Source organism: Mesoplodon bidens (genome assembly GCF_964165515.1).
Source record: "Mesoplodon bidens genome assembly, chromosome: 4".
Classification (NCBI taxonomy): Eukaryota; Metazoa; Chordata; class Mammalia; order Artiodactyla; family Ziphiidae; genus Mesoplodon; species Mesoplodon bidens.
The window spans coordinates 64165599-64188594 of NC_138160.1; the positions used below are offsets into that span (position 1 = coordinate 64165599).

At 42.3% G+C, this 22996-nt stretch overlaps 1 protein-coding gene across 1 annotated transcript; it reads left to right on the forward strand.

The window, feature by feature from the left end:
* Window positions 1-546: 546 nt before the first annotated feature.
* BHMT (betaine--homocysteine S-methyltransferase) lies at window positions 547-22396 on the forward strand. The gene is made up of 8 exons (XM_081230829.1): window positions 547-647; window positions 4862-4994; window positions 11407-11525; window positions 12862-13053; window positions 13426-13573; window positions 17458-17640; window positions 19092-19320; window positions 21024-22396. The coding sequence occupies exons 1-8, from the start codon at window positions 615-617 to the stop codon at window positions 21205-21207; spliced, it is 1221 nt and encodes a 406-aa protein (XP_081086955.1). The 5' UTR covers window positions 547-614; the 3' UTR covers window positions 21208-22396.
* The last annotated feature ends 600 nt before the right edge of the window (window positions 22397-22996 follow it).

A 22996-nucleotide genomic window follows, 5' to 3' on the forward strand; every position in this document is an offset into this window, starting at 1 on the left:
TCTGTAAATGTCATATTTTGTTTGGATACATATCCACTGGGTGTATATCACACAGGAGGTCACACTTTAGGCTGAAGTTCTTCCAAGAACTGCAAGCCTCCTCATTCAATAATCTTGTATCCTCGGCCTTTGACAAATATTTGGGCATTGGATGGAATTCTTAGGGGTCTGGCCTAGCGACTTAAGGAAGTAATGATACACGATCCCAGGCAAGGGAGAAATCAGGGTCGGGGACCCGCGAGGGGAAAAGAAGGGCCGGGCACAGGTAGGTCTGAAAACTGAGCGAGTGGCAGCATTATTATTATTATTATTATTATTATTATTATTATTTTACTTCTGGATGGTTTCACCCATTTGGGCAGAACAATCTCAATCACCTCCTCCGCACGCAGGTTCCCAAGCAGCGACAGGCCGGGACCAAGGGCTGGTGGGCGTGTTCCCCGCCCGAGGCCCGCGTTGGATCGCACCGGGGGTGGGGAAACCCACCCCGCGGGAGCAGCGGGTATAAAGAGCCCGGCTGCTGCCGCCGTGCAGCTCCGGGCTTCGCAGGGGGAAACGCTCGCCTCGCCGGTCCTTATCCGTGTTAAGTACCGTCCGTCCGGAACACCACGAAGATGACACCAGTTGGGGGCAAAAAGGCCAAAAAGGTGAGTCTGCAGGGGACCCAAGGGCGCTGTCCATCCCGGCCAAAGCTCTGAGTTTCGATCCACAAACCAGCCCCGCATCGCATCTCAGCCGCGGGGAGCGCAAAGGAGCCCTTAGAGCCTGACTGTGACCAGAAGGCCCCCCAGGACTTCTGCTGCAGGACCCCAAGACGCCTGAGTCCCCACTCCTGCCCCCCTGACCAGAGCGCCCTCTAGAACTATGTGACCCCCAACTCCAGAGCGCCCCCAAAGCGCTGAGACTCCCAATGTCTTCTGAGTCCCGCACCCCAAGACCAGAGCACTCCCCCAAGATGCGGCTCCTAGACCCACAGGTGCGACTTCCCTCTGCCACGGCGGTGGGGCTCGGGGTCGCCCTGCTGCATCCCCCGGGCTCCTCTGGGGTCTGTGCCCGTGCCACCGCGCTCGCCCCTTGACGCCCCGCGCATGCAGGGCAGGGAGGCGCGCGCCCGGGCTCCCACCGTTTCCCGCCCGCGCCCTCACAGGCGCCTAGGGTCTCAGCGCCCCTACCTTGCAGGGTTCCCGCCGCAGCCCTAAGGCTCTGGCGTTGTTTGGATGATGTAAGTTTTCATCCCGCAGTTTGGTTTCAGCGATCACAGAACAGGGCACCGTGCGGGCCTGGAAAAGACAGTTTCAGAAAAATTAAGCACAATGGCCGTAAGATATTGAGGAAGGACTGTTAATAAGTTTAAAAAATAAAAACCCAGTAACAAGCCCGCCCTTCCCTGGGGACGAGTGTTTCAGTCCAGAATGTGGGCCTTTGTCTAGTTACTGGGGGGGGGGCGGTACGGGGGGCAGAGATGGATAGATGGATGGATGGATGGATGGATGGATGCACTGAGAGTAGGACTATGGTTAGGAGTGGGAAGAGAAGGACGGAGGGAGTAGGGAATATGCCTGCCCCTTGGGTGTCAAAGCACCCAACTCCATGCCTGGCAGACAGAGGCCCAGGGAATGGCAGCGAAGGAGACAGGGCCAGGCCAACTGTACTGCAGCTGTAAGGACTGTGGGGGCAGGTCCACCTCCCAAATTCATTGCCAGCCATCCCTTTAGAAATGGGCTGTACCTAATTTCTAAAGGGATGACCCCGCCTCAAAATAAAAAGACCTCCACACAAGGAAAAACATTAATTCAATTAAATTTTTTAAATGCCATGCAGTCCCAGGATTTAAGATGCTGAGATGGCAATCGATTATAGGCTGTCACCTGTTCAGTTAGGTGGAGAATTTTGCCAATCCATATATCTACTAAAGGAATAGCTGATGTAGGCTGGAAAGGATGATTCCCATAGAGATTAAAATTTTTTTTTTGGTTTGGCCCGATTTACGTTGCCATAAATCCTAATCCACTCCCCCAGACTCAAACTCACAAAATGAAACATTTTAAAGGATTATTTTAGCAACAGATGGACATAAGATGGGAAGAAAAAAAAAAGTTTCTTTGGTAACCTTGTTTCCATGCGTATGTCACTGTTAAAATATGGACAATAATACTTCTATACTTCTGATTAAAATTAAAACATATGTTACAAAACTAACACATGTTCATTGTAAACAACTAGGAAAAACACTAAGAACAGTGTCTACTACATTTTGATGTATATTCTGCTAGTTTATTGTCTAGGCAAATATGTACTATTTAAACAAAAAGTCTGATATTACACATACTGCTTTGCAACACTTTTTCACAAACAATATCTTGAGCATTTTCTCATAGCACATTCCATTAAAAAAAAAAGCCACTTAGCTTAGGAACAAGAAAGTCTGAAGTTCAGGTAATTTAAAAATGCAGTAGAATCTAAGAGAGTGTTCTTCCTGATGTAATTGTTCAATAAACTAATGTACAGCATGGTAACTGAATCACCACTAGCCACTGCCACCAAATATCAGATTCTTAGCTATGCTGTGCATTTAAGTGTTGTGCTACTAAAGTTTGAAAACACACACAAGAGTCCAATGAGAGTTGCTAGGTGACTGAACAAAATATCATGAATTATTTCACCCAAATGAAAATTAGTAGCCAGTCATATCTCATTTATTTGACTGTTGTTCATGTTTTTTGTTTTTTGTTTTTTTTTTTGCGGTACGTGGGCCTCTCACTGTTATGGCCTCTCCCATTGAGGAGCACAGGCTCCGGACGCTTAGTCAGCGGCCATGGCTCACGGGCCTAGTCGCTCCGTGGCATGTGGGATCTTCCCGGACTGGGGCACGAACCCATGTCCCCTGCATCGGCAGGCGGACTCTCAACCACTGCGCCACCAGGGAAGCCCCCTGTTGTTCATGTTTTTATATAACTGCACCGACTAGCAATATATCTATTTTTCCTGTTAATTGGGTCATAACGATCAAAGTTGTAGTTTTAAAATGTGACTTTTTTTTGGAATTTTATTTTATTTTTTTATACAGCTGGTTCTTATTAGTTATCTGTTTTATACATATTAGTGTATATGTGTCAATCTAAAATGTGACGTTTAGACACATTGTAATCATGACAGGTATTTGGACTTCAAAATTACATGTGATCAATTCTATATTTTTGTATTTGTTATCTCATGGACTTGTACACTTGACATTTTTTCTATATGGAAGGGCTATTCAAGAGTGTATAGCACAGTCCTCCTATTTTACTGCTTTAAGGTAGAAATGTCAGATGTTTCTTTTCTCCGAGCACCAGTTGTCAAAATGGTGTGGGAGAGAGGCAGAAGTTGGTGAGGACCCAAGATAGAAAAGCCTACGAATGTCTCTCACAGAATTTGTAACCCTTGTTATATCAGCATTTGTTTTGTCAACCATTATTAGTAATAAATGGAACACAACAGGTAAGTACATTCCAAGTTATTACTTTACACGGCCTTTTCAGGGCTATCCCACACTCCCCACCCCCATTTAAAATCAAATCTAGATACCATTTAAGGATAAAAGAATCAGGAGGCCCTGATTTCTGCTCACTTTCTCTAGTACTCCTATTCTTCAATCTCATCATGACTCTGGCTCTACCATTTTAGTGTGTTTTAGCCATTCTCCCCCACAAGTCCACCTTCCCTCCTTAACCCACTGTAAGTTGCATGATACAGCATCAATCACCATCTTGCAGATAAGCCCTCTTCCATTATGTATCTGCCAACTAGTCAAATTCATTGTATACTAGCGCCACCCTGTTCAACTACCTACCTAACCTGCACCTGCACCCACAAACCTTATTCTCACTTTACTTTTTTTACCACAAATCTTTTATGGATAGGAGGGGAGGTAGGGTGCACCTGGAAGACCGTGTATAAATTACTCAGAGACTCTGGACCTTAATTCTTCATTTGTAAAATCAGAGTGACCTAACTTGAATTAGGGTACCTTTTATTTTTAAAGGCTATGAGTTTTTGAAATTAAAAAAAAAAGTTACACTAGAAAATTACTTTCTAAGTCACAAAGCCCTTTAAAAATATTAAGTTCAAAATTTCTCTATTAACACCAGGGTAATTATTGCATAGTACTGTAAATGGAATAGGTATGGAGGTTGGATTAGAAATTAGTTTACAAATATTTTATTTACCTGTGTCTTTCCTGTTCTCTCACTTGTAGAGAGCGGGCTGTGCATACTCATAACTTCCTGGACAGCATAATGCAGCCGCTATTATGGAAACTGAATTTTAATGCCAGAGACAGAAGTCTTTAATTGATTTGGCCATCTTTGTGGTAGTATCTCCTTCCTTCTGTCTTCACCAAACATCTTTTGAATTTTCAGTCTCAAAATGCCTTAATAGCATTGTATGCCACTTCAACTTCTTTATAAAATATAATCCTCTCTTTAGTTTATTGATAGAGTAAGAAGAAAGACTAACAATCACCATTTTAAGAAGGTGTGCTTAGGTATTTATTTGAGGCTTTACAACAAAACCTTTTCATTTAATCCCCCTGAAGATATTTATTCAAACATAACGTCCTCCCACAATATTCTTCAAATACTCTTTAATGTGTTTGGAAAGACCCCATCCCTGTCACATACACATGGACACACAAACTTTCAATATATTAGCATTCTGGTGATTCTCATTGTAGTCACAAATTTCTGTATAAAATAGATATTTTCAGAGAATTCTAAAGAAATCATACTTCTCAAGAATATGATAGCAAAAGTTCTAAAGGTAGAAAATTGTCTTAAAAATTCAAGTAACAACTTTTCTTCCTCCTCTTCTGTAATTTTAGGGCATCCTAGAACGGTTAAACTCTGGAGAGGTCATGATTGGAGATGGAGGTTTTGTCTTTGCACTGGAGAAGAGGGGCTATGTGAAGGCAGGGCCCTGGACCCCAGAAGCTGCTGTGGAACACCCAGAAGCAGGTTGGTGCACAGCTATATTCTAAGCTCTCATAAAAGACCACTATGTTGACCCAAGTCTAGAAGCATGCCATCAAACAGATACATTCATGCCATGGTATCCAAATATTTATTATTGCCTGCTGGGCACTGTACTAGGTACGTAAGTACAGGTTTGCCTGTTGGGTAAGTACCAATGGCCTGTTGCTGTCATCTATATCTACTTCTTGTTCGCTGATCCTCACTCTAGATGAGTCTAGAACCTGGCTCACTGCCTTTCTCTGCCCCTCCCTTCTTCAACACTCTAGTTGACTTCAACATCCATACATGTGATCCATCCAGCACTCTTCCTGTTAGTGCCTTGACCTCCTCCTCATCTCCAGCAAACTTTTCCTCCATTCCCACCTTAGCAACCCTCTCCTAGACCTCACCATCGCCAATAGCTGTCCACCTCTGAAATCTCAAGGACAAATACCACATTCTCTGACCACCCCCTCCTATCTTTTCTGCTCACTTTCTCTAGTACTCCTATTCTTCAATCTCATCATGACTCTGGCTCTACCATTTTAGTGTGTTTTAGCCATTCTCCCCCACAAGTCCACCTTCCCTCCTTAACCCACTGTAAGTTGCATGATACAGCATCAATCACCATCTTGCAGATAAGCCCTCTTCCATTATGTATCTGCCAACTAGTCAAATTCATTGTATACTAGCGCCACCCTGTTCAACTACCTACCTAACCTGCACCTGCACCCACAAACCTTATTCTCACTTTACTTTTTTTACCACAAATCTTTTATGGATAGGAGGGGAGGTAGGGTGCAATCTGAAGGGGATAAATGCTGTCTCTTAAGGCCTCTGTATGATCCTTATGTAATAGCGAAGATTTAATCTTTAAGAGGGAGGAATGGGCCACTTTTGCAGGCCCATGGACTTCTGAGGGATGTAGGTTTTCAAGGCTGATGGGTTAATCCACCCATATGTCTTTATTCCAGATCTGAGGGTCCCATTTCTTCCTAACCAGACCCTAACTTTTGGCAATAAAATGCTTTCCCAGTTGAGAACTCTGCTCCCTATGTAATTTAGTCCTGGGCCAGAGCCTCAGTTTTTCTGTTCTCTAGCAACAGGAACTGAGTCTCTTTACATACCACCCAGAAGATCCTCAGACTTTCACACATTGCCTGAAATCGGTGATGACTCACCTGTAGCCTTTCACTGTCTTTCTCCAGTACTTTGGTGGTACCCAACAATAGCCATCTAGTTCTGGAGTCCCTATAGTTACTACTTCCCCTGAACCTCTCAAACATCTGAGATAGTGTACCAGCTAGTGCATTCCCCTCCAAGGGTATCTCATCCTAATTCACTACAGGTTGAAGTTTTAATAGTTGTATCCCTAGAGCATGCTGGGAGCTCCATCACATGTGATGTGTGGGTGCTCATTACTAGCTAGTCAGAAGGAGATCTGACTCTCAGATGATGCCTTCAGAGTTCTTTCCCATGACTAGTTCTGGCTTCAACTCTTGCAGGTCAGACCACTCAGAAAACACATTATGAAGTAGAGAGTTGTGCTCAAGAGTTCTACTCTTCGGAGTGAACTAAGGGAGTGAGGGAAGCAGGACTGGGGAAAGGGAGGAACTGGAACTAAGCTGTGAAGAGTTGTAACAGAGACCCCAGCCAATCTCTCAGGGAGCTCTGGAATTGCACAGGCCCCTCAGAGTTGTCCCAAATTGAGGCAAGGTGGCTAGGTCTTTGTGTTTTCCCCCTACTAACAGACCAAGCCCTCCACACAAGCTGTCAGCCCTCCCCTCCTCCAGGAGAGGGCTTAATCCTTGGCAAAGGAGTGCCCTTTGGCCTAGGGCACTTCCTAGGAAGGGTCTCAGCCAGGAGCCATCAGTAACCAACACTTTGAAAGAATTTAAATCTTTCAGAGGAAACCAGAGTTCTTGTGAATATTGTATAAGATAATAAACAGATGTTTTTTATGTTAAAGAAGAGCATATTCCAATAAACTCAGTGATGAAGGATGGAAATTAACCAAGAACATAAACTGAGAGACAGTACAGCTTTGAGATCCAGTACAGACTCTGGATCCAGACAAACTGGATCCGATCCTGACACAGCCACTAGGCTGTGTGGCCTTGGGGAAATTACTTAGCTAAGAACACCGAGATAATATTGACATCTACCTCATAAAGTTGTTATGAGGATTAAATAAATTATATGTGCAGTGTTCAAAAGAGTGCCTGGCTCATGTTAAATACTACAACTATTCGCTATTGTTATTAACTTGAGTGAGTTGCTTCCTCTCTTGGTAATGTTCTTGGTTGTATTAATCTATTACTGCTAGAGAAGTACAGAAATGTGTTCAAATCACACTGTCCCTAAAAAGTATCCAAAGTAAAAGAGCCATAGTCACACTATGAAACCTAGCAAATGTACGCAACTTTTATATTTCCAAATAAACGTAGAAATAATACTGTGTTCTACCCTTAAAAAAAAATGCAATTAGTAAGCTTTGGAAGCTAAACCAACAAGAGTTCTCAAATTTTAGTTTCACCAGCGGAGTTTGTTAAAAATAATAAATTCCCAGGCCCCACTTATAGATTTGGCTTCATTAGGTTTGTGATGGGTCCAGGAACCTGCATATTTATAATACTTGTCTCCAAATGATGGCAAGGTAAACCCCACTTTCAGAAGCATTGTGTTGAAGGGATGTAACGAACACAATGGCATAATTAAGACCTGAGAGTGAGGATTTCTAATATATCTATGGTTTGTTTCTTAAGGTCTGCTTGCTGGGTTAAACTCAGAATGAAATATTTCTTGGGCCAAACTGACATTAACGATAAACTACCTTTGCCCAAACTCTGCCATGGAAACAAAATAAGACTGTTGTTTAAACTGCAAATTTCAATTTTGTTAGTCACATTTACTTTTTTAAAGTCACACATTAGAGGAGCTCAAGAGAAACTGCTCTGATACCAATTTTCTTTGATTTTATTAATGCAGAAACAGTACATTTGATCTCTTGGCCATTTGTGTCTTGAATAATTTGAGCTTATTTAAATGTATTGAGCACTTGCTCTACTTTTTCTTCTGGGAGCTCCTTGCTTTTCAAGAATTAATGAAAACTCCATGATACTGAGTCATTAGATTTAATCCTTTCTGCTACAGACTGATATCCCCTATATTCAACTCTGCCAGTGCCTAGTTCAAACTCTGTCAACCACAGTGGACTACAGGATGCATCAGAAAAGACAAATCTGCTCATAACTTATCTTCAAAGAACCATTTCATACGACCTTGGATGTATTTATAACCTTTTCTGGGGTGGGGGGCAGTGAAATGTGTTTAAAATATTCATGCTCTAAATGAGAGCGGTGGTCATTGTCATGCTACTTTATGCAAATGAATTTGTTTTTGCAGGTGCTTTTCTAATTTTGACTGGGTAATAACTAGAATTCATATAGACCCTGAAAAGTTTCCCTGTAGACTGGATGGCACCCAAAACACTTTTGTAGGACTGGTGCCTGGACTTGACTTTTTAGTGCTGGAGGCAGTAAGAAAGGGAAGGTTATGCTACAAGTTTGCAATTCCTTATCCAAGCCCTTTTGGGGCCAAATGCGTCTTAGAATCCAGAATTTGTGGGAATTTTAGAAAGTTAATATATTACATATGCTACATATTGCATAACTCTCTTATTAGGGTCTGAAGTGCTCCCCTACGCCCCACAAACACATTAATACTCTTTTTGCATCAAAATATATGACTACCCACACTAAATAGGATACAATTATAAATATCCTCACATTAGTTCAGGTGACATTTTGCTGCCAAATGATTTTACTGCAAATTTATTATCCCACTGAAGAAATACTGCAAATTTTTTTTGACCTTTTAGAGTTTGCTGTGGAATTTCAAAGACTTGCATTTCTCAAGTAAGTGTACAAGGTAATATCTATATTCTGTACATATATGTCTGGGTCATATGTTTTATACATATATACACACGCACACATAAGTTGGTAATATTTAGTTTCTATGATGCTAAAATAAAACTAGTATAATGCAGAGTGTAAAGCCATAAAATGAATATAATTAATTAGCATAAGTTGTATCGTTGTCATGGGAACTAGTCATACCCTGTTGTTGGTTAGAGGATGAAGACTCATAGTTTTATGATGAGAGGAAACAGAAAATAGAAATTGAAAGGATATTCAGAAATTACCAGACTAACTCTCCTACTAAAATTTATGCCAAAAGTTGTGGTTCTTGTACTCAGTGGAATCAGCTTTGAATCTGGCGATGAATTCAGTTTCCCTGGGTCTGGAGGGGTTTGAGGAATCTGAATTTTTAATTGTCCCCAGGCGAGTCTAGTAGGGTCACACTTTGAGAAGCATGGCATTTTTAAGAAGCATGATGGAATAATCAAATCTATTAAGAGTGAAAAGTTGTCTTCACCTTTCTGATTCACTGCCCTCTGAAAAAATCTGATAAAAGATTATAGACCCTCTGAGCACTATACAATGTACATACATGTAAACAATTTGCACACCATGCCAGGGTGTTTGCTTTTTTTTTTTTTTACAGTCTCTGGAAATCCATCAAAGGGCCAGCTGGGTGGACTTCTTATTCATAAACCATTCTGTCCCAGATACCAAATCTGTAGTCCCTTCTCCCTTGCTCCAACCTCAGCACTCTGTGTTTATCTGATTGACTGTATATAAGGTTTTTCAGTTGATTCTGCTGCTAATTAAAACAACTTCGAAACCCCCTAATTTAGGCATGCTTTTAAATTCCCACTGAGAACGAAAGGTTCCATGATTTTAAAAGCAGAGATTTGGCTTCAAGCTTAGAAATCCATTCTCTGAAATTCAAAAGCTTTTTTGGCCTCACCTTTTTGTCCATTTATAAACAAAAACTGAGCTTCTTATGTTCTTGGCACTCTACTAGGCATCTGGGTTGCGAAGATGCCAGACTAATCTCCAGTCTTAGCCTCTGAAGGGCTAAGAACACCAGTGTCCTAATAATTTCCTAGTGTCTAATGTAGTTGTTCCCAGACCTGCAGATTTTATAGGTCTCTGAAATTTCAAAATAAATTTTAGGGTTCGATATACGACTGTTGATTTCTTACTCTGTCCAGTCATTTCTCCTGACAAAAACAAAACACCATCCAAGTCTCAATATCATTTTATAAAAGAAACATTCTCCTGCTCTCTTAGAATGGTGATTCTCAACAAAACTGAAAATAAGAATCAGAAAACTTTTTAAAAAATTGCTTGTGCCTTACCCCAAACCAATTAAATTAGAATATATATGGATTTGACACTAACATTTATAATTTTTGAAAAGCTTGCAGGATACCTAATGGGCAACCAAGGTTTAGGACCACTATTTTAGAGCAAAGGATAACTCTTTAAATTGTATACATTTGATTATATGGGAAAAAAAAAAAAGAAACCTCCCACCATATTTCCTCCAGCCAATGAAAGCTTCGCCACATGGTATTCACCCACGAACCTAGATTGCGAACATTTCCCCAACACTTATTCCACTCTACTACCAGAATTATCTTTCAAAAACACTGAGTTGGGCTTCCCTGGTGACGCAGTGATTGAGAATCCACCTGCCAATGCAGGGGACACGGGTTTGATCCCTAATCCGGGAGGATCCCACATGCCATGGAGCAACTAAGCCCGTGCACCACAACTACTGAGCCTGGCTCTAGAGCCTGTGAGCCATAACTACTGAGCCCACATGCTGCAACTACTGAAGCCTGCGCGCCTAGAGCCCGTGCTCTGCAACAAGAGAAGCCACTGCAGTGAGAAGCCTGTGCACCACGGCGAAGAGTTGCCCGATTGCCGCAACTAGAGAAAGCCCGCGCGTGCAGCAACAAAGACCCAATGCAGCCAAAAATACATAAATAAAATAAATTAAAAAAACAAAAACACTGATACCTGTGGTCTGGCGCCTAGACTCCTTGGGATGATGTGCTAAGCTGTTTTACACTCTGACAGCCCACCTTTCCAAGTGCATCTCCCACCACTTCTCCAGCATATCCTCAACTCCGGCCACTCAGACTGCTTGTCACTCCCCCAAATGCCAAGACTTTTCTTGCCTCCTTATCTTTGCTTGGGCTGTCCCCTCTATAGGGAATGCCCTTCCCCATCTTCTCTGCCTGGCAAAAGCACTGAGATGATTCCTCCTCTGTGGGACCTCCCTCTTCCCTTCACCCCACATCCATGGCAGAGATAATCTCTTCCTCCTGGCAAGAGACTCCAGATCCACCTCTCTTTTGCCCCCAGGATGAGCAAATGCCAGGCAACCAGGAATTTAAATAGATACTTTCATAGTTGTTTATCTGAGAGCCTTTTGAAAGCATCACAGACTAATAAACTGTTAACAATGAATACATTTCCCTCATTCAATCTCCCAGTTCGCCAGCTTCATCGAGAATTCCTCAGAGCTGGATCAAATGTCATGCAGACCTTCACCTTCTACGCCAGTGAAGACAAGCTGGAGAACAGGGGAAACTATGTTGCAGAGAAAATATCCGTGAGTAACACCATACGTGGCACTCTTAGAAGGACACAGTAGACACACGTGTCATTACCAGAGCTCTCATAGAGAAAAGTGTTGAGCCTCTTTAGAGTTCTGTTTTGTTTTAAACAATACAGAAACAAGATATGTATAAATAATATTCTTAGGTTTTAGCTAGCATCCCTCAAATTAACAGAAAGGCATTTAATGAAGCAGATCAAAGAAGTATTTAACTATTAATGATTCTCTCAGTCTCTTGATTAAGTTGCTGAATGAGTATCCTTACAAACTCTTACATCTTTTTAAAAAATAAATTTTATTTATTTATTTATTTATTTAATTTTTGGCCGTGTTGGGTTTTCGTTGCTGTCCGCAGGCTTTCTCTAGTGGCAGCGAGCCTGGGCTACTCTTTGTTGCAGTGCGCGGGCTTCTCATTGCGGTGGCTTCTCTTTGTTGAGGAGCGCGGGCTCTAGGCGTGCGGACTTCAGTAGTTGTGACACGCAGGCTCAGTAGTTGTCGGTCGTGGGCTTAGTTGCTCCACGGCATGTGGGATCTTCCCGGACCAGGGCTCGAACCCGTGTCCCCTGCATTGGCAGGCAGATTCTTAACCACTGACCACCAGGGAAGTCCGAAACTCTTACATCTTTACAATTTTTTAATGTGACACAGTACAGGAGAAAGGTCATATGTGCCAGGAGTCAGTGAACCTAGAATCTTCCAGGCTCAGCTACAATCAACTGTGTGATGTTGGGCAAACCATTTACTTATCCCATCAAATCAACAATTTCTTCATCTCTAAAATGAAAAAGGAAGTCTAAAATTACATGAGTCTGTTTGATCTATAGTACTGGGGTTTTTTGAGGACAAGCATCAATTTATGTTGTCTAAATAATTAGAAAAGACCTTACTTGTGATACATGTATCTGTTGAGAAAATATATAATGACAAAAAGTTATGAATTCTGTAGTAATTTAAATTGAATTTTATTCTTATTAATCATAAAAGCAAACCATTATCATCATCACCACTATTTGCTAGGTATTCTTCTAAGTGCAGCTTAAGCACTGGAAGATACCAGATCCTTTTATGTAAAGACTTTTACCCTCTCACAGATCTTTGGTATAATGTAATATCCTAAATACTATCATTAGATTTTTTTTTAATCACTGTTATTGGCAGTGTTGTTACTGCAAATTGCTCAACTCCATAAAGCATTGAACTACTCCATCACGGTCGTTTTCTGGAGTAACATCACTATTGTAACATACAACTGAGATTTGGACATTTGAATAACAATTTTGCTTCAATTTCACATGAAAATGTAGATGTATCATAAATTCATCCATCTTAGGGGCAGAAAGTCAATGAAGCTGCTTGTGATATTGCCCGGCAAGTGGCTGATGAGGGAGACGCCTTGGTGGCAGGAGGCGTAAGCCAGACACCTTCGTACCTTAGCTGCAAGAGGGAAACTGAAGTCAAAAAAGTCTTCCAGCAACAGTTAGAGGTCTTCATGAAGAAGAACGTGGACTTTTTGATCGCAGAGGTAAACATATACGATCTAAGATGAGACGAGTACACTTAGGACATTTTCTCTGCCTTTTACTCTCATGAGGACCATGTGGGGTTAGGTACCAGTCATGACTAGTAGCTGTAATATTTAGTTTTGAAATGTTTTTCCAATGTAGGGCTTCAACTAAATGTGATTCAGTTAATGTAACATAGTGTTCTTCAAACCTGTGGACTGTAAGTCGCTGAAATCACCATTCTATTCTGTTTTAAAAATGTTAATGGGTCACAACTCAGAGTCTGAAAAACACCCATCTGAGGATAATTAAGTTAATACACAGTAGGATAAGTTTTCAAATTATTTGGGAAGAAACAAGATTAAAAGTATCTTGACTTCAACTTATTTCAGTATTTTGAACATGTTGAAGAGGCTGTATGGGCAGTTGAAGCCTTGAAAGCATCTGGGAAACCAGTGGCAGCAACCATGTGCATCGGCCCAGAGGGAGATTTGCACGGCGTGGCCCCTGGCGAGTGTGCAGTGCGCCTGGTTAAAGCAGGTGATGATGCGTTCTGACCAGTTTGCAATTAGTGTGTCTTTTTTAAAAATTTTATTTATTTATTTTTATATTTACTTTTGGCTGTGTTGGGTCTTCGTTTCTGTGCAAGGGCTTTCTCTAGTTGCGGCGAGCAGGGGCCACTCTTCATTGCAGTGCGCGGGTCTCTCACTATTGCGGCCTCTCTTGTTGTGGAGCACAGGCTCCAGACGCACAGGCTCAGTAGTTGCGGCCCACGGGCCTAGTTGCTCCGCGGCATGTGGGATCTTCCCGGACCAGGGCTCGAACCCTTGTCCCTTGCATTGGCAGGCAGATCCTCAACCACTGCATCACCAGGGAAGCCCCTAGTGTGTCTTTTAAATGACATACAAATGCAGGTCCATCTATGAATCACTATATACTACTTTTGTTACAGGAAAACCATTAATTTACTTTCTTAGGAATATCTATAATATCATTATTGAGTCCCAAAGAGAAAAAAATGTTAAAAAAATACGTACACACATATACCAGCCTTTTGAAATGGGCAATTAGACCTACGCTGAAGGTTTAACACCTGGAAATGAGAAGAATTTTAGTAAATCGAAAGGAACATTAGGAAAAATTATGTTTTATTTTAAATTATCTAAAGTTGAGGTCTTTAGACATTAATAAGTTTTAAGTCAGTTGCCCTCTTTGCCAAAGTTTTTCCATTCTCATAAATTACTGGTATGCTTTACTTTTTGTAATTGGTATAATAAATTTAAAAATCCTTTGATACGAGACACTGAGCACCTAATTTATCTTTTTATATAATTTCCATTCCTAATATTGGGTCTCATTTCAATTAGGGAAAATTCACAGACTGTTTTCAAAGCTGCCTCATTTTCAACCTGAGAAATAACACAGTGTCCGTGGAAGAGTCTGACTCACTCTGTGGAACAGAGATTTTGATTGGCTAATTGTTTAATTTCTTATCTTTTTTTTTTTCTTTCTTTGGCGGTACGCAGGCCTCTCACTGTTGTGGCCTCTCCCGTTGCGGAGCACAGGCTCTGGACGGGCAGGCTCAGCGGCCATGGCTCACGGGCCCAGCTGCTCCGTGGCATGTGGGATCTTCCCGGACTGGGGCACGAACCCGTGTCCCCTGCATCTCAACCACTGTACCACCAGGGAAGCCCTAATTTCTCATCTTTATCCAACTCTTAATATTTCATGAAAGTCACTTCATACTTGTCACTAATAATAATTATTTAGGTTTAGGAATGACATTGTAGAATCCTAATTTTTTATTATACATATTAAAACTGGGGGGAGGGCTTCCCTGGTGGCGCAGTGGTTGAGAGTCCGCCTGCCGATGCAGGGGACACGGGTTCGTGCCCCTATCCCGGAAGATCCCACATGCCGCGGAGCGGCTGGGCCCGCGAGCCATGGCCGCGGAGCCTGTGTGTCCGGAGCCTGTGCTCCGCAACGGGAGAGGCCACAGCAGTGAGAGGCCCGCGTACAGCAAAAAAAAAAAAAAAAAAAAAAAAACTGGGGGGAGAAACCAAATTAATATGTTTCAAAAAGATCAGAGGAGGCCCTCATCATCCCAACTGTTACTTGGCAGGGATTCTTCGCCTGCATCTACTCTTTCCCCTGCCAGTCTGTTCAGAGTGAGTGGCCACAGTGCTTGACCTCACTGTACCCTGTTTATATCCTTCACAGAACTCCCCAGTTACCTCATTAGTTTATGTCTTGAATGTGTGGCTCTCTCACTTGATTGTAAAATCCCAGAGGGCAGAGACTACGTCTGCTTGGCTCAGCACTGAGTACCGTGTGCCCAGCACAGCACCCAGCACATGATAGGTCCTTAGTCAGTATCCATCTCACAAATCTAGTCCATCTTCCAATGTTAGTTCAACTTCCATGTGCCCTTACATAGTCATCCCTACCCCAAATAATCACTTCCTCCTCTCAGCAGCTGTGTCGCACATTTAGAGTATCCTCAGATGACATTTTCTAATCTGTGAGACTGTTAATAGGGTTCTGGAGTTACACACAGATAGAAAATGCTGTGTTAAGCCAAGTTAAGCAGCCTCTTGGCTGCAGAACTTCTCAAAGGCCTTGACGTGTTCGTGTATACTGGCAGTCTCCAAGAAGGGACTACAGTAAATAACGACTGCCCAGTTTAATTGATCATAAAACCTTGTTTTCATAGAGCAAACCTTGGGAAGCCCTGTGCTAAATTAAAAAATCTTTGGTGTCCTTCATTTATATTTCTCTAAAACCCCTTACAAGGACCTTTATACCTAATAGACATCCAATAAATAGCCAAAATATGATTACTTCATTAATGTAATGATATCTAGCAAGGAAAGAGAAACTGTGGCTCCAGAACACCAGGAAGGACGGAAAGAAGGAAGGAAGGAAGGGAGGAAGGGAGGGAGGGAGGGAGGAAAAGAAAGGGAAAGAAAGAAAGAGAAAAAGGTAGTCAAGATCCAAGTGACCCTGTTCAGTAAGCTGTTGAATATACCAGTCTGGAACCCAGTGGAAAGGTCAGGGTTAGAGAGAGAAGCTTGGGAGAGGTCTGGATATAGATGGTATTGAGAGCCTGGGGCTGAAAAGGAAGTGTAGATGCAGAAGAGAAGATGGCTCAGTGGGATCCTGGGACACTGCAGGACTCAAAGGTTTAGCCTTGAGGAGGGGTCAGCACGTAACACTCAAAAAAAAAGCAGCCAGGGAGGTAGGGGCTACACTCAGAGAGTGGGGGAAGTTCTCAGAAGCCAAGAGAAGGGGAGTATTGATGAAGGAGAGAGTGCCACAAGGTTGAATGCGGCCGAGACGTTGAGTAAGATGAGAAGAGAGAAACGACTACTAGATTTGGCAAGATTGAGGTCATCGGTGCCCTTAACAAAACCTGATTCAGAGGAATGACGGGGAGTGAGGCCAGACTGGAACAAAAATGAAGAGTGAACTGCAGGCCCAGGCCAGTGAGGACCGCTAAGCTGCCTGCCACTGAACACTGGGGGTCACAGCGCGTAGCGTCAGCTCTGCTGCTCCTGGAATCTGGATGTTGGTGCTGCTCTCATTGCGGCCAGAGTGAATCTTTCCTTTCCTTGTTCTTGGCATCTCTATATCCCAGCTACAAAATCCTAGGCCATGTGTTCATCAAAAAAGTCCTTTTTGGAGGACAACCCAAGTGTCCAACTAATGAATGGACAAGCAAAATGTGGTACGTACATGCAATGGAATATAATTCAACCATAAAAAGGAATGAAATTCTGACACATGCTTCAACAAGGATGAACCTTGAAAACATTGTACTAAGTGAAATAAGCCAGTCAGGAAAGGACACATATTATATGATTTCACTTGTTTGAAAGTTTCAGAAAAACCGTTTCCTAAATTACACCCTGCTGTTATGCCCAAGAAACTTAATAATATTATTAAATTGGCCTGATAAAAGGAAACACTGATTTATTCCTCAGATGAGTCGTAACCACAGGTGCCATGGGGCAGCTGGGAGTCGTGAAAAAGTATCATGCTTTGCAAATATAATGTCAAAGATTGAAAAAATGGCTACTAAAATTTGAAGTTAAAGAACACTCCAATAATGATTTTTTTAAATGACTACTAAAATTTGTAGTTAAAAAAACCTCTAATAATGATTATATTTTTCAAAAAATGATGGACAGCCAAGTGTGCATAAACGACACTTCAATTATATCTGACTCTTCAAAGCACTGTTTGCAGAAAGCGCTTGCTGCCTGTTACTAATCATTCTTGCCCAAGGGTAGGATAAGTTTGCAGGGACCCAGTGCCTTATTTCCAATTCACCATTCCAAATAAAAGCTCCCCGAGTGAGAGGAGAGTTGGGCCCACTGGTACCTGGTGAATCCCTAAAGCTCAAATGTTCTTCCCACTTGCAGGAGCTTCCATCGTTGGCGTGAACTGCCATTTTGACTTCACAACTAGCTTACAAACAGTGAAGCTCATGAAAGAAGGCTTGGAGGCCGCGGGACTGAAAGCCCACCTGATGAGTCAGCCCTTAGCCTTCCACACTCCCGACTGCGGCAAACAGGGATTTATCGACCTGCCAGAATTCCCCTTCGGTAAGACAGACGTTTTATAAATCATCTCAGGGTCTTTATGTTTGACAAATTCTAAAGAAATCTCTAGCCATAGAGCTTTATCATGTAAAGTAATGGCTGCATATCTCCTCATATCTTGCCCCCAGCTTCTCTCCTTGCAACCCAACAACTTTTAAATTAGACATTAGGAAAAGACAGGACGGGCAAGCAAAAAAGACCTCTGAACTTAAATGTAAAATCACAGGTGAGTCAACACCTAGGTAGACAACCAATTCGTCATACCTGAAGTTGGCAAAAAGGACACCCTCCTGGGTAGGATCAGCAAAGATGCCATTTCTGGTTCCAGCTCTGTTGCTAAGTTGCAGAACCTTAGCAAAATTTCTTAGTTCTCCCAGATCTTAATTTTCTCATCAGAAAAAAATAAGTAGTTTAGACCAGGTTATCGCCGAGATACTTTTCTCCTATTCTGAATGTTGCTCAGACATTCTAGCAATATCTGAGTTTGGGGGGCAGAGGGAAGTTACCATCATTGGCTTACTGTGTAACAGATTTGAATGAAGAGACCAAGCAGATGAAGTGGAGGGAATACTTGCAGTCTGGGAAGAGGGATAAAGCATGTGTGGGAAGTGGGGGTGAGTCTACCTGGAGAATCAAGTCACGGGTGAGCAGGGCCAGAGCCTGGCCAGCCTCCTATTTCATTCTAAGGTCCTTACCCCATATTCTAGAGGGACCCTGGAAAATAATCAGTCTAGAAGAACCACGGAAGAAGAACGGCAAAGCATTTGTGGTATTTATTGCTGTAGAACAAATTATTACAAAATTTAGTGGCTTTAAACAACAAATATTTATTATATCTCAGGTTGCTGTGGGTCATGAATTTGGGAGCAGCTTAGCTCAGAGTCTCTTAATACGTTGCAGTCCAGACTCTAGCAAGGGTTATAGTCATCTGAAGGCCTGATGGGAGCTGGGGGATCTACTTGCAGGCTCTCTCAGTTGGCTGTTGGGAGTCAGGGACAGTTTTTTTCTGTCTGTTGACTGGAGGCCTCAGCTCCTTGGCTCATGGGCCTTTCCACTGTGGTATCTGAGTGTTCTCACAACACGGCAGCTGGGCTGAACGTTCCAGGAGAGAACAAGGCAGAAAACATAATGTCTCTTAGGACCTAGCCTCAGAAGTCACAAACCATCCCTTCTGCCATATTCTATTGGTCTCACAGACCAACCTGATATAATACAGGAGGGTCCACACAAGGGTGAGAACATCAGAGGGCAGAGATCATTGGGAATCATCTTGAAGTCCGGCTGTCACAGTATTTAAAATTGGATACGTCAATGCAAAATAGCTAATAGCTTTTAAGAGTTAGGAACTAAATATTGACAACTTATCTAACTCATTTATTGAAAATTACACATTTATTATAGCTGTTTGTTTTGAATATTTTTTAAAAATTTAAGCAGAGTGTCATTTATTACAGGACTGGAGCCCAGAGTTGCAACCAGATGGGATATTCAAAAATACGCCAGAGAGGCCTACAACCTTGGGGTCAGGTACATAGGCGGGTGCTGTGGATTTGAGCCCTACCACATCAGGGCGATTGCAGAGGAGCTGGCCCCGGAAAGGGGATTTTTGCCACCAGCTTCAGAAAAACATGGCAGCTGGGGAAGTGGTTTGGACATGCACACCAAACCCTGGATTAGAGCAAGGTAAGAACCTTAAACTGTATTTGCCAAACCAAACTCATTTAGATTATGAATATGTCCAAATGAGGTCATTACAAAAAGTGCAGCCTATTTGCTGTGTAATGGTAAAGAATCAGTTATCCTCTTTAAATTCTCTCATAGAGATGTTTATAACGTAGCTTTATGGAGTGATTTTTGGGGAAAGCTTTAAGAATATAGAATATAAATAGTGTAAGTTGCAACGAAATGTGATTTCACACTCTAGGAAAGCACCATCCATGTGGTGGACACTAACAGTGAATCAGTTGTTAGGATTTAAGTACAGCAAATATTTATTGCCTGTTCTGTGCCAAGCACGAACCTTAGAGCTGGGAAGACAGTGGTGAATGAGATAAAAAATGTCTTTACCCACAAAGTTTACATTCCAGTGGGGAAGAGAAACAATAAACAAACAGAGTTCACATCAGGCTATGTGCAGGGCACTAGGAATATAGAAGTGAAAGGCTGTGGTCCCTGGCTAAGAGAATCTCACGGTCTACTGGGGAAAATGGAGAAGAAAGCTGATGTATTATACGGTAGTTAACAGCCTGAGTAGAGGCATGGATAAAAAAGTAATAATGAAGAGAAGAGAATAACTATCTCTACCTAATAGATAATTTAGAAGAAGGGACTTTGGGGCTGGATTTTGAAGAGCTGAGTAGGCTTCCACGGGATAAAGAAGGGGGTGGAGGATGCACCCCAAGCAGAGGGAGCAGTTTCCCTCTGTTTAGTGAACATTAGTTGAGCACAACTATGTCAGACACCGTTGTGGTTGCTGAAGGAGCACGCTGGACAAGGCACAGGCCTGTCCCCAAGGAGGTAACAGTCTAGTAGGCAGAGAAATAAACAGCTAAGTTCAAACTGGTATGGTAAGTTAAGGATGAAGATGTGCACAGGTGCTGTGGAGTCTGTACTAATGGCCCACAGGGGGAAAGGTGGGAAGGTTGGTGAAGAATTTCTTATAGAGCTAACACCAGAGCTGAACTTTGAAGGACGAATTAGGTTGCCAGACGGGAGAACAGCCTAGAGGGAAGCACTGAGAGTGGCAAGAGAACAAGGTGCTGAGAAACTAGAAGTTTGACAATATTGGATTCAGAATTTGGTAAAGACACAGGTCAGGAACAGGAGGTGGCCTCTGTTCATGCTCACGAGGTTGAGATGACCTCATCCCAGGGCAATGAGGAGCCTGGCGGGTCTCAAGTGGTCCGAGACAAAGTTAGATTTGCAAGTTTTAGTAGCCTCGAGACAGGGAAACCTGTGAGGAAATCTCTGCTGGAAGATACCAAACATGGCGAGGCCTGAACTAGGAGACAAGGGAAATAGAAAGGAGGCTGGGGCGGGATCCTCAGGGTGAGAGGTGCAGAAGCAACACTGGCTTTGGGGAGAACAGCAAATGTGGGCTCAGCTGGCTCAGGAAGTAGAGTGCCAGAAAGTGAGGATGGAGAGGTAGGGTAATTTGGATAGAAAATGTCCCTATTCTAAACTCTTAGCTTTTGAACCTATGTGTATGTAAAAAGAAGAAATTCAAAGTAACTTTAGACCTACAGATTCTGAAAAAAAAAGATAAATGTGTTTCAATGGACACACCCTCAAGAGCCCAAAGACAGCTCTACAGAGGTGTCTTAGCTCTGCAACCTAGAGACGGAAGCTCAGGGAGAAGTCTCCTGCTGTGTGTTTTGTTCCCCCAGGGCCAGGAAGGAATACTGGGAGAATCTTCGGATAGCCTCAGGCAGGCCGTACAACCCTTCTATGTCAAAGCCGGATGCCTGGGGAGTGACCAAAGGAACAGCCGAGCTTATGCAGCAGAAAGAAGCCACTTCGGAGCAGCAGCTGAGAGAGCTCTTTGAAAAACAGAAGTTCAGATCTGCATAATAGCCTCAGCGGAACCCATTTTCAGTGACTTCCTCTGTGTTTGGAAGTCTATGTTTGGGCCTCAGTTCCTCTATGTTTGGGCCACAGTTCCAAAAATAAGGAAAAGATGGTAAAAAGGCAATGCTTGTACGAACCCCAGCCTATATGTAAAGATTGATATTAGCTGAACAAAACAATTACAAATAGTACTTGACAATTTTGAAAAGTATATATTTATAACTTGAAAGCAAAATAAATAAGAAGCGAATATTAAACAGGTTTACTAAGCACCCACCGTGTACACGGTATTAAGGAAATCACTGTGGCCAAGGAAAAGTAATTTGGACATTAGTCCCACTTCAAGAAGTTTGCAGGCTAGTAAGGAGGATGAGACATGAGCTGTCATAAGTGGCTCAGCAACCAGACGGGGACAGACAAAGTGCTATAAGAAAGTGACTTCCAAGCTCTTCTGAAGATGACCCTTCATAAGAAACACAATTTATATTGATATAATGACCCAGTAAAGTACATGTACAACCATTGAAATAAAATGTGATCCATTCTGGTATTTTTTATTCCACTCCTTTCTGTCCTATTTCATTAATAAAATACTATGCTGGTTAAGACCCCTCAAATTGATTTTATGACCCATTAATGAGTTTTGACCCACAGATTGAAAAACACTGCTATGGGACACCAGCTATGGGAACTTTGCTATTCCTTTAAGTTTTTTCTTAGAAAATCAGTCCTATGAGACCTGATCAGTAAATATTCAAAGCTCAGAGTTCTAGAGCTGTTCCCTCTCTTTTCTGACCCATTTCTACCACTAAGAAGCATTCAGACCAATGGGGAGGCTGAGAAGGGATTGTACCCAGGCTCTCTCCATCTTTTTCTAGGCTGGATCCACCTAAATACCTCCCGTCAGTAAGGCTGGGGAGCAATGGTCTTGTGTTACTTTGGTAGCTTTAAAAAATATATAATAAAGAAAAAGAGATTCTCCAAACTCTATCTGGGGTTCCTAGATTGAGAACTATATTTTTACCTGGTAGTATCTACTCTGAAAGCTCAAGCCTGAAGATGTAAGAGCATTAGAATAAACATGGCTACTCAGTGTATTAGGAACGAGTTCATTCTTCTTTCTAAACATTCATGGATTGGTATAGCTGCTTGGAAATTCTAATCTCTTCAGCTATTAAAATAAAAGGAGCAATGAGACTTATCTTGGATGTATTTGAATCTTATTTCTGTTCTATAATTTGTTAAGTCTTGTATAAACTCAGTTTCTATTTAAAAAGACACAAGCATGCTAGAGTTTTAAAGGAGAAGGCAGCAGTATTTAAAGGGAAAAGAAATTTCCAGAATTTCTTTTCAAAGCAGCACAACTCTCAGAGGTTGCATATGGCTGAGGTGAAATAAAAAAAGAGTGAAAGTCACTTTTTTTTTTTTTTTTTTTTTTTTTTTGGCGGTACGCAGGCCTCTCACTGTTGTGGTCTCTCCCGTTGCGGAGCACAGGCTCCGGACGCGCAGGCTCAGTGGCCATGGCTCACGGGCCCAGCCGCTCAGCAGCATGTGGGATCTTCCCGGACCGGGGCATGAACCCGCGTCCCCTGCATCGGCAGGCGGACTCTCAATCACTGCACCACCAGGGAAGCCCCTGAAAGTCACTTTTTTTTTTTTTTTTTTTTACCAATTGCTATCTACCATTTTTCACTCTCAAATCATGTTCAATATTTAATACTTTCATTCATAGGTAATAGATACCTTTATTCGTCCTACTACTGTGTAAGATGGATGCCCCTTTAATATTCTT

What these genes read in the sequence shown, in the direction of transcription:
- BHMT (XM_081230829.1), top strand. Translation starts at nt 615, where the DNA reads ATGACACCAGTTGGGGGCAAAAAGGCCAAAAAG. An exon ending in TGTGGAACACCCAGAAGCAG is followed by an intron (nt 4,995 to 11,406) that starts GTTGGTGCACAG and finishes TCAATCTCCCAG; the next exon opens with TTCGCCAGCTTCATCGAGAA. An exon ending in AAACCCTGGATTAGAGCAAG is followed by an intron (nt 19,321 to 21,023) that starts GTAAGAACCTTA and finishes TTGTTCCCCCAG; the next exon opens with GGCCAGGAAGGAATACTGGG.